General features: G+C 35.8%; 1 protein-coding gene across 1 annotated transcript in view; it reads right to left on the bottom strand.

Moving 5' to 3' along the window:
* Nucleotides 1–12,644, bottom strand: part of SLIT2 (slit homolog 2 (Drosophila)) — a gene marked incomplete at its 5' end in the record, with an annotated part of 47,737 nt that overhangs the window by 13,267 nt on the left and 21,826 nt on the right. The window contains 4 exons of the mRNA XM_010012624.1: nt 4,319–4,449; nt 5,061–5,301; nt 5,426–5,563; nt 7,135–7,228. Coding sequence (XP_010010926.1) covers nt 4,319–4,449; nt 5,061–5,301; nt 5,426–5,563; nt 7,135–7,228 — 604 coding nt within the window. The remainder of the gene's footprint in view (nt 1–4,318; nt 4,450–5,060; nt 5,302–5,425; nt 5,564–7,134; nt 7,229–12,644) is intronic.

Genomic DNA, 12,644 nt, shown 5'->3' with positions numbered 1-12,644 from the left:
TCAGCTCAATATGGATAAAAGATCTGCACGGTGGTATGCATGCTTTACATAAACTTGGCTCTCTGTGAAAGTGCAAACACACAACAGAGCAGACAGTGGCAGAATAAACACTTTCTGGGAGTGGGCAGGAGGGGGACTGTCAGGTTCCATGGGGAGAAGGAAAAGGTCAGGGTTCATCATTCCTAAAAAGTAAGGTCTATTCAAGGTACTAAAGAGTTAGATTTTTTATTTCTGTGATAAAGCAATAAGGAAAGTGCCAGGATTAATTTCTTTAACACATTCCAATGAATCCAAGAAAAAAGTTGTGTTAAGAAACCAAAATATGTATGACTTCTTGACTGAAGCAAGCAAGAAACCCTAACACAAAGTTCTTGTTCCAAGGAAATTTATGTTACTTAACAACTTATCAGCCTTGCACACAATAATATTTAAAAGGATGAGAGCAACACAGAACATGCATTTTTATAGCAAGAGGTCATTCCTGGGACGTATAAAACAACGTGTGAAGGGAATGTATCTTTAAAAGTGATTATTAAAAGCTTCTAATTTAAACTTTTTTAGTGGCAAAAATTTACTGCAGAAAGAGGAGCCCTCCTAGGTAAGGGTGGTTTAAATTAAAGGGGAAATAAGCACCAGGCATATCTCTGCAATACTTCCTGCCAACGCACTTATATTACTTCTAGCCCATCTCCTACTGGAGAAATGAGAGCTGAATGCATAGATTCTAATGAAAAGCTGTAAGAAAAACTGATTTAAAGCTTCTGAAACTCTTTAGAAGAATAATGATTTGTGAAAAAATATTCCCGTATTTCCAATAAATACGTGATGAAAACTGGTTTACAGAATGAAAAGGTGTTTTTCTTCTTTTTTTTTGTTTTGGTTTTTGTGTGTGTGTGTGTAAAAAACATTTAACATCTCAAAATGGATGTCCAGACAGAACAAAACCCAAGTGGATCCCAAATAACTATCTCGAATGAATTAATTTTCTTTACTGGTCTTGGCAATGGCACCATCTCATATTGGTACTCAGATTGACTGATGAGTGCTTCTAGGGTGATGGCTCTTTCTGCAGTCAATTCCCATTGGTAAAGCAGTTCTTACTCTTTACACAGCTAGACCGCTATTACTGTTGATTATCCCTATTTATCATGATTAAATCATCAGTTTGCAGCTTAGTTTTGTTGCTACTGCTAGCACCTCTCTAGGCTTTACAGCTCTCATTTGACTCCTTTTCAACATACTATTTCTTGATGGTCATTTATATTATAAAACTTTTATTTGAAACTCTCTATTGACTCTCTTATTTTGGCCTCTGTTCCAGGCATCTTATCATTGTCCAGTAGAGTACAACTTGTCTTATTCTTTTTCCTACACTATCCATGAATCTTCACTTCCTTAATGTGATCTGTAAATCCCTTGATGAACTTACCAGTTGTTTAATTTCCTTTCTGTTCTCACTGTAAGCAACTTCCCACTTTAGTTTGCGAACTATTTACCCTGTTATCAGATCAATCCTAAACCTCACTCTTCTCCAAGGTGATGAGTTAAAATGCTCTTTTGTCTTCTTCATGTCTCTCTGATAAAACATAATATATTAACTTGCTTGCTTTTATAATTCATCATTTATTTGTACTGGATCTGGCTGAGGTATTCACAATAGCTGGTATGGTGCTACGTTTTAGATTTGTGATCAAAACATCGCTGATAACTCACTAATGTTTTAGCTGTTGTTGAATAATGTTTGCACCGTGTCAAGGCCTTCTCTGTTTTTCACTCTGCCCCTCCCAGTGAATAGATTAGGGGTGCACATGAGGTTAAGAAGGGACACAATCAGGCAGATGACCCAAACATTCAGAAGAAGCAAAAATTAGGCTTACAGAGTAAGAAGAGAAAGATGTAGGACAGGGCAAGAAATAGAATAGAGCAAGAATCAGAGTAACAGTAGCAGACTGTAAGGAAAATGGGACTAGAAATTGAGTCAAGGAGGAGACTAAGAAGGATGAAATAGAGAAAAGGAAAAGTGAATCGGTAGGTTCATGTAGATTATGTCTGTCAGCAGTTTTTAAGCAAAGATGATCAGATCAACCTGGCTTAGAAAAAAATGAAGGGAGGGAAGGGAGGAAAGAAACCATGGTGTTGGACTGAAAGAAGAACGGGAAACATGACAGGAGACAGCTTCAATAGCTAACAAAGGTACAGAGAGACAGCATGCAACAAGGGGATGAAAAGAAGGTGAAGAGTTTAAAAAGGGCAGGAAATGACACAAAGATCCTAGGAAGGTAAACCAGTAAGAACTGGAAATAGGGACAGCTGGAAACAAGTTAGAAAAATAGAAATAGGTTGGAGAGGGTGAAGGGATTAGAGTATGTGTAAAAGAGCCTGTGCTACGACACACTCCTTTCTAGAACCTGAAATAGAAATAAAATAATAACCTAATTTGTAGATTGATCAGAGTGACCACTAGATGCACAAACATATATACAAATGTGGAAATGTACACATGGCTTCCAACAGATGCATTTCCCTCAAGGACCAAAGACTTCGTTACAGTTGATCTCAGTACCATTACATGGCAATTTTCAAATACCTCCTTGAAACTCGATAAATGCTTATTTGAAACAAAAGGGAGGTTAATAATACTAGCACTAGTAATATTACAAGTGTGTATCTGCTTCACTAAACAACAACGTCACTACGTAACACTTCACTACACTTCACATCCCATTTCTTCACAGAATGACATTCTCTACTTGTCTTATAATTCAAAAGAGCTGATCAGATATTAAGGGAGATGCTTTTAGTTGTTCTATGACAGTAACCTAATTGAGACTGTTTGCTAATTGATTACTTGATTATTAATGCCTTCTACATTTATGGTTTTTAATTTTACCTGTGTAAGAATTGTTTTCCAATCTTCTTCTAGAAAACTAAAATGGACAAGTATGAGTTACCAGTTTTTATTATATTCCTGTAATACTGGAGAAAGCATTAAATTGATGAGAAGGAAATAAATTTTTCAGATGGGAAGAAGTATTCTTGATAGGAAAAACAAATGGGAGTGAAAATAACTTGAAATTACATATGATGCTGGTTCCTATTGCTTCCTAGTCTCAGACACCTGTATATATCAAAATAAAAATCAACAAAAATAATTAAACTCCTTACAAAACATTTCCACATGTTAAACCATTCCATGGAATTGTAAAAAACTTTATGAAATACACATTGCATCAGAAAATAAAAGCAACCTTAAGATGCTTATCGTAAAAGGCTATGATTTACTAAACAACTTTATCCTATATTTTATAGGAATGATTTTTCTTCTGTGGAATGCTTTTAGTAATCTACCAAAACTGCAGTTCCCTTGGTCCTATTACCTAACAAAGTCTAGCATTGCTTCCCTGCTTAAGCTTTTGATTTTATATTGCCATTTGAGTACAATAATTTCTGAAAATCATATATTTTCAATCAAATATCCCTCACGGAATGCAGAACAATGTCAACTGCTACAACCTCCAGCAAGTAAATATACTCTGGATATAATTTTACAACACAAATGGTGCAAATACAGCAAAAAGATTCAAGAAAAACTCATTTTACACTTCCCCTTTACTTCTGAGTGTATTTGTAACAATAATGGGCAATCAAGGCCAAGAAGTGATGTCTGTTGTCTTTTTCTCACTCTTGCAATGTCTGTATGCAAATTCTTGAGAAATTACCTAAAACCTCCCCAGAAATTTAGGTGGTAATTTTTCAGAGAACTAGAGAAATTTGACTTAAAAAACCTTGGAAAATTAGCTCCAGAAGCAGATGTGGATTCTGTCTCTAATGACTTTGGAAGCAAAAAATATTTCTTTTTCAAGGATAGTGCCTTTTTTCAGAATTGAGTTTTTAGCTTTCTATTTACTTGGCAAGGAAAAGCCCAACATTACATGACTGTCTAACACAGAGGAAAAGAGAAACCTCCACTTCATTTCTGCTTGTGCAGTACAGTCTGCACTTTACCCTGCACACTAGGAAATTATTTGTCACTAACATCATTAAAAAAACTTCACTTCCACACGTAAGCTTTACATAAATGTATAAATATTCTGCTGAAAGCTAGCTTACTCTGTGTTAATGGATCAAATAATATATTACCTTCTAACATATCTGCCTTATTTTCCAAGCCAAATCATGTATTTTGGCAACAGGTTTTAAATGTCTGACAATACATTCATTTGCATATATTTCTTTTAACCATATATTCAAGAATATGACTTTGATATAAGGAATTAATGTTTTGTTTCAGTTAGAAATTTGTTTCATCTGGGTTCACCTGTAAATAGCAGAGGCTGGGTAAGATCCTGTGTCATAACTGACCCTCACTCTACCCCGGTACAGCTCTACTGCTATGTGATCTTTATCGCCTTTGTAGAGCAGGATCCCACTGTCTTCATCTGTGGCAATCTAGTGAAAAGAAAGAATCACTTAGAAAGAACTAAAAATAAATAGTAAATAAAAATGCTGTATTAAGTGAATCTCTGAATTTACTGCCATAGTCTATTACTTCACAATAAAATTTATTCTGGAAGGACAACCTTACAAAATTCTTTTTCTTCTATCAATAAGCACATCTACTTCAATATGAATATAGTTATTCTGTGATTTTTCTAGATTTTTAGTTCCAACTGTGAAAAGCTCTTTAAGTGAGGGAATGACAATTCTGGCTAATCTTCCACACCATATGAAGTAATTTACACTCTTTTCCATAGCAATAGGACAAGGAGTAATGGGTTTAAACTTAAACAGGGGAAGATCAGGTCAGATATAAGGAAGTAGTTCTTTGCTGTGAGGGTGGTGAGGCACTGGAACAGGTTGCCCAAGGAAGTAGTAAATGCTCCATCCCTGGCAGTGTTCAAGGCCTGGTTGGACAGAGCCTTGGGTGACACGGTCTAGTGTGAGGTGTCCCTGCCCATGGCAGGGGGGTTGGAACTAGATGATCTTAAGGTCCTTTCCAACCAAAACTATTCTACAATTCTTTGATTCCAGATCACAATCTACAACACAAGCAATCTTACCTGTAGAGTGATATTGGTTTGGGGGCGTATCTTTGCTGATGGGATTTGTAGATAGGATTCTTTGTTGATGAAGTTTATACTGATCAGCTTTTCACATTTCTCGCCCTGGTAGCCTGATAAACACTGACAGATTGGTTCACTCTCTTTTATGATACACTGGGCTCCATTTTGACATTCATAATTATCGCAAGGGCTGGTGCGAGGTAGAACCATTGGTGGTGAAAACTCACAAAACAAGCCACTAAATGCAAACAAAAGTCAATATCACAATGCTCACCTACATATCAAAAAAAAAAAAAAAGAAAAAAAAAAGCAACTTTTGACAGAAGACATACATGTTTGTACTGCCTTCAGATCTTTCTCACCTGTATCCTTCTGGGCAAATACATGTATACCCATTAACTGCATCAGTACACTGTGCTCCATTTTTACATTTGTTGTCCTGGCAGTCATCAAAGTCAATATCACAATGCTCACCTACATATCCAGGTGTGCAATCACATCTGTGAAACAGAAAAGCAAGTGGGATAGCACAGTGCTTATGGCAAAGGTAAGGAACTACTGAATTGTTTAAAAATCAAGAAAAAAAAATCATTATTGTGACTTTGTGCGTAAAGACTATGTAGCTTAATCATTACTATATAAGGAATCCACACGTGTTTGCTAGTTACATATGCTTACTCATCTGCCATTATACTGAAGATCTGTGTTTTAAATCTAGGGAGTCCTCATTAATAATTTTGACAGTTGCTCTTGGAATTTATGAGTAATGCAGAAAATTACAGGACGTTGTAAATGGCTTTGAACACTAAAAATAATAAATATGCTTAGCTGTTGAAGGAGAGACTAATAATCCAAAGCTTGTGTTATGGTGATATTTTCTTTGTCAACTGAACAGCTACCAACTGCCTACAAATATACAGTCCACAGTTTCTGCATAATTGGTTCCCCATGAGTTCATATTTTTAAAAAATTAAGATGTATGTAATTGATTTAATTAGATCTTGTGATTCTCTCCTTCGTGATGTTTCTTTTAGTATCTAAAATTTTCTTTAAAGTGTCAAGAGTAATTTGAAATAGCTGAGTAACTTTATTTAAAGTACTTCAATCAAATAGGTTTTAATTTTTATTCAAAAATATATACAAAGAGTGAAGAAAGAATATAAAGCATGCTATTAAAAAGCTAAGTGAGATACATTCTTGAAGTTACTGCATGTACTGTTTCTGATTTAAAATCTCAGAAAGTAACATGGAAGATTAATGAACTAAACAGTAAAGTATAAGATGCCAGACTAGGTTTACTGAAGTGGTATGAAGAAAATAAACATAACACACAACAACTAAAATCCAACAAGTTTTCTATTTTCCAATTGAAAACTATCAACTTAATTTTATATTCATTTGCATATTTAATATATTTGAATATTTTTTCTGTGTTTTAAATAAAATGTCATTTCACAAGTAGTAGGAATGATACTAAATAATCTGATTTTAGCACAAGAGCATACTGTGCATAAACCAGGTGCTTTTGGCAATTGAAATCTGCAGGTTTCCTGTATTTATTAACCTAAAGCCTATAAAACCACTTTAAATTGTGCATGCTAATTAATTATGATAAGGATATGGTCTAATTAAAGATTAGTTTTCCTGGGGATGAACTCCTATAGTTTTTACCTTCCAGCTTGCCTTCCTAATAATGTTTTTCACAATTACTTCTCAGACAGCAGTGTAATTATTCCACTTCAATTAAATGCAATTATTTTCCTACTGTCCAAGCAGTAAAAGGGTTTGGTACAGACTTTCACACAGACTATCTGCTCTACTCTGCATTCCTATTTAAAATCTGACTGGACTTAGAACTGTTAAGGATCAATAAAATTCTGTGAAACACATTTAAGATAATAATGTAGTCCGACATGAAAATAATGGCCTATTCTGCTGTAATGCTTAGTAATAACTGAAATTAGTATTTTGAGACTAGAACTTGCTTCCACTAAAAGAAAAGGAGAAGTTAAGCAGAATAAAAAACCAGCAATTTAGATTCAGTTGGACTGTGACAATATTTTAGACTTACTTGTATCCTTTGGGTGTCAAAATACACTTTGAGTCGTGCTGGCAAGGATTCAGGTTTTGAGCACAGAAATCTAATTTCTCCTCACAGAGCTCACCTGAAATATAATGTATGCTTTCAATTCAGTGAAAATATCACGGTGGCCTGATATTTTAAAAGTAACTGCTAAAACTTTTTTTTTTTTAGTTAACACTACAATACACATACTTCATGATATAGTAATAAATAATACCTTTATAATAAATACTAATAAATACATATTAATACATAGTAATAATAAATACTACTCTTTCTCATAACTCCTTTATAAAAAAAATAGTTCAATACCTTTCAGCAATATGCCAAGCCACGAGTATGATTTCCTTTTACTTATTGCTATGCACGTTACACAGACAAATACCCAGGTTTGCGCTATAAGTAATCTATTACCCAAAAAAACCCTGTTAATATCACTGCATGTCAATACAATTCCAATTATCCCCAAATGAAAACTTGATTTCTATTTTTTCTTAAATATGACTCTATTTTTTGCATTTGTTAATGTGCTACATTTATCTAAAATCTGTTCTGTGAAAAGGAAAAAAAAGAACGTATGTCAAATGTCTACCCTTCCCTGCTGCTAGAAGTGGTGGCTCTAATTTCCAACACTGGCTGTATAATCTAGAAAACATTTTAAGATGGTTAATATATGATTTTATTTGCAACTTTGTGACAAGGAAACAAAGGTGTATAAACAGATCAAAAATGTTCTCTTCCCTGACTAACTAATCAGAAGATACCATGAACAGTGCACTCAGAAAGTTTATCACTGGTTTGTAAGATAGATATACTTATTCCAACATGCATATGAAGAAGGTATATATAATCAGTAGGTATAAAACCTATGCCTGCTGAATTCAGGGACTCACAGGTCTATCAGGCCCTAAAACTACAGAAGGAGTAAGTTTGCCCCTTGTCATTTGTCAAGTAATAAAATATGAGCTAGTGAGGAAAGAGAACTGTACACCAAAATGAGAAAAAAGCAGAAGATGGCAGCAGATGAGCAGCAGATGAGTTCAATCTTCACGGCTCAGGCTGAACTTTCGTTCAAAGAAGTACAATATTTGGCATCCCTCAATTTTATTTATCTGAGCATGGTAGTCTCCTGCAGTATAGTTAGCTGAAATAACAGTATCTGCTGGAGGGCAGCCTGAGATTAAAATAGCATATAATTACTTCAACACTTTTCTTGTTAACACTGTACAGAGGCTGAGGCCAGCACCACCATGAATATGGTATGAGGAAAGGACAGACCATTTAAGGACACAATTTGGGTAGAATCAGAAACAGGTAGGCTGGGAAAAGGGAGAAAGTTATAGGATAATAATTAAGAGTGTATGATACCTTCCAGAATACATACATGTGTGTATGTGTATCAGTTCATCAGTTACTACCGTGATTAAACAATAAGGTTTCTAACATTTTACACTGCTCCTTGCCAAGTACCTAGCACCACATAGAAGCTGCTTCTTGCTTACATGGGCTTCTCTGAAATTACAGAAGCACACATCCTAATAAACTGAAAGCAACAGATTTAGCAGATCCTCCAGAGACATTTATCCTTTCCACAGCATGTGTGTCTGCATTCTAATGTTTAAAACTGCATATTGTGATAATGAATACTGACTACCCAGGTCTTAAGACATTATTTCCAGGACTTATCTCTTAGGGTATGTAGAATTTATTTCAAATGGTGGACAAATAAACAAAAACCTAAAAAAGTTGAGGAACGTTAAAGCAAGGATAGAGAAAAAGCAAAACCGAACCACAGCCGAAGATGGTTATGCTGGATAAACCACATCTGAAACATGTGTGCTTAAAGAGGGTAAGACATGGGACCTCTAACATGGGATAGCACATTACTAATTTGCAAGCAGTGCATTTTCCCTAGAAAACCAAATAAAGCTTTAACACAAGAAAATGGCCCTCAAGCACAGGTCACTTAACAGTCCTTGGGAAAGCTGCCAGTAACAATGTGACTTAGTCAATACATGTAGGAAACTGAATCAAGATCAAATGGAGGCCACTGACGATGACTAATATAAAGGATTTTAATTCTATCCTCAAAGCCTCTTCAAACTCTCAACGGACTTAGTAGTCTGGAAATGTGCACTTGTTATGACTAGGTCATTGCACAAAGAATCCTGAAATACCAGGGATTCTTTGCATCCCACTATATATCAAACAAGAACCATATCCCTTTCTCTTTTCAGAGGGTTTTGTTCAAACAAATACAAATATAAGAGGTATAATTCTTCACATAGCATTTAGTCAATTTTCAGTACTTCTTGTAACCATAGAATGGTTTGGGTTGGAAAGGACCTTAAGATCATCTAGTTCCACCCCCCCTGCCATATGCAGGGTCATCTCGCACTAAACCATGTCGCCCAAGGCTCTGTCCAACCTGGCCTTGAACACCTCCAGGGTTGGAGCATTCACAAACTTCCTTGGACAACCCATTCCAGTGCCTCACCACCCTCACTGTGAAGGACTTCTTCCTTATATCTAATCTAAACTTCCCCTGTTTAAGTTTAAAGCCATTATCCCTTGCCCTGCCACTACAGTCCCTAATGAAAAGTCCCTCCCCAATATCCTTATAGGCCGCCTTAAGATACTGGAAGGCTGCTATGAAGTCTCCACACAGTCTTCTCTTCTCCAGGCTGAACAGCCCCAACTTTCTCAGCCTGTCTTCATAAGGGAGGTGCTCCAGCCCTCTCCAATCGTCCTCGTGGCCCTCCTCTGGACTTGCTCCAACAGCTCCATGTCCTTTTTATGTTGAAGACACCAGAACTGTACACAATACTCCAAGTAAGGTCTCACAAGAACAGAGTAGAGGGGCAGGATTACCTCTTTCGACCTGCTGGTGAGCTGCTTTTGATGCAGTCCAGGACACAGTTGGCTTTCAGGGCTGCAAGTGCACACTGAAGCCAGCTCATGTCAAGCTTCTCATCAACCAACACCCCCAAGTCCTTCTCTGCACGGCTGCTCTGAATCTCTTCACCCAACCTGCAGCTGTGCCTGGGGTTGCCCTGACCCAGCTGTAGGACCTTGCACTTGGCTTGGTTAAACTTCAATAATAGCTGAAATAATAGCTGAAATCTCTTTAAAGGCCAGCAGTGTTTAAGAGTGAGATACAAATATGAGAACAGAGAATTCAGATTTTCAGGAACATGGAGTGGAATAAGAAAAAAATCACTTTTTAGCCTAGTTTGTGCACGTTCCTATGGCTTAGAAATATATGAATGTGTCTGCATGTATGTGTATATATGCATACATATACACACCTCAATACAAATATCTTATGGCATATATTCTATATTAAATTACATGCAGAACTGCAAAATATGTGACACTTCAATTACAAATAATAAACATGTCTGTTCAGTACTTATGACACTTGGACAAAAACACCTCTAAATATTCCCAAAATTATTGATTCAAACAGTGTATCAGAGACTTTCTGAAAGTGACCTATTGAATCTGTCTTACAAGCTGGGCTGAAGGTTTGCTGTCTCTAGATAGATTCACAGTAAAAGTTCAGTGGAACCCCCCCAAAATACACAGAAAAAGGCAAATTAGGACTGGCATAATAGGAGCAAGCAATCTTACTGTTGCTGCCAGTTTTATTGAACTGGCATTGATTTTGCTTCAGGATAGTAACTGTGCCATGGCTTACATTGTTATTGGTGCAGACCTCTGAAACTTATTGTGTGGCAAAAAGCTTTCTGAGTGGTGTCTAAGCCTGTCAATTTTTTTTTTCAATTTTATTTATTCCCCTCCTCCCATCCAGGTACTTCTGAAATACATGATTTTTTAAAGTCATAGGTAAGTGGCCCTAATACACTGAAAGCTGAATCACCTCATGAAAAGCTCAAGGGCACTTGAAAGTCTGAGTTCCCAAGTCATAGCTATGACTCTTGCATGGAGACTGAGGGTTAAACTGGAAGTTTAAGTTTGAAATGGGCTTACGCTTTTGAAAACATTTGCAAATTCTATGCATTATGCAGAATCATATCACTGGAGGGAGCTTTCAATTAAACAGTATGTTCGCAACTAGCCTAGGGAATCAAGGAAAGGACATGGTAAACATTGCAGTCCATGTAGTGAAACAATCTTGTAAACCCCACTATGAACAAGAAAGCCAGTTTTAAGTTAAGTACAAACTTTCATTATAAAGAGCAATATTCATGACAGACTTGAACCCAAGATTGGTAAAAAAAAAAGCAAGGAAAATTCAAGATGGAATTCAAAATATGTACATCAGATACTGGATTTCTGAATGAAAATATAAATACTAGCAGAACAAACCAAAATAACTCACGCTCAAGGTCTCCATTTACACTCTTAAGAGATTTATATTCTGAATGAAGTGTTCCCATAACCAAAATATAACTGTTTGAAAAAGTAATAGAAAACCTAAGTAAAAATTTGTGACATGGAATCTGAACAACTGAAGAATAGCTTCCTGGTAAAGCAACATCTCTTAGCATATTGAATAACCAATGTTTTATTCAGAATTTAACTGAGACAAGGTGAAGGGGAGAAAGTAATTTTGTTGAAATGAAAAGATAGTGACCAAAGTGAAACACTTATTGAAAGAAATACCAGATCTATAAGTTAGGCTCCTTGGTTGTACTGGAAGGAGATCTTAGAGAGTTCCCTGATGTGGGAAGCATAATACAATGTTTTAAAAAACATACTTCAAAATAATGAAAAAAGATTGTGAAACAAAAGTCTCAATACAAGGAAGCTTGACACCAATGTGTGTGTACATTCTTTTATTCATCTAGTAATATTGTAACAGGCTTCTGTAAGAGTTGGGCTAAGTAATTATGGTTTTGAAAGATGGAAACATTTCTGTATGTAGGCAAATAAGCAACAGACTAGTTTGTTTAAAAATAAGCAGTGGATAAAGTGTCAAAAATCCTATGAAAAGCTTCCAAAGTTTAACTGGAACCAGCAGTAACTCTTCTTATAAGGTATCTTGCTTAATTAATCTACGGAGCCTGGATTCTGGTATGAAGTAGTACTTCAACCAGTGTGACTCTGCATGGTGGGCACAGTCCAAGGTCAAGACTGGAATATTTTCTGAGATTTTGCAGCTATATATAGAGGATGATGCAGACTCAAACAGCTAGACAACACTATTAAATACTCATGATGATTGAGCATAATCCTCAATTGACTAACCAAAGTTTTAAGTTCACTAGATTCACAGGTCAGTTTGTATTTCCTCTCATGTTAATTCTCTCTATAAATAATATAAATATAATTCTAATGCTATAAATAGTGGAACATGGTGTTAAGATGTCCCCTTTTTTTTTAAGCCTGAACAGACCCTTAACTCTGGATTTTCCAATATATAAAGACACGAAGTACAACAAATAATGAGGAACAATGCAGTGGGTGAAAAAAGGATTTACATAATTGTTATGTTGAATAATTGGGCAATAAATTCAAAATACAGTTAAATG

The sequence above is a fragment of the Nestor notabilis genome, unplaced genomic scaffold (assembly GCF_000696875.1).
Source record: "Nestor notabilis isolate BGI_N333 unplaced genomic scaffold, ASM69687v1 scaffold16844, whole genome shotgun sequence".
In the NCBI taxonomy this organism is placed as follows: domain Eukaryota; kingdom Metazoa; phylum Chordata; class Aves; order Psittaciformes; family Psittacidae; genus Nestor; species Nestor notabilis.
The sequence above is the reverse complement of the archived record's forward strand: the minus strand, read 5'-3'. Positions and strand labels throughout refer to the sequence as shown.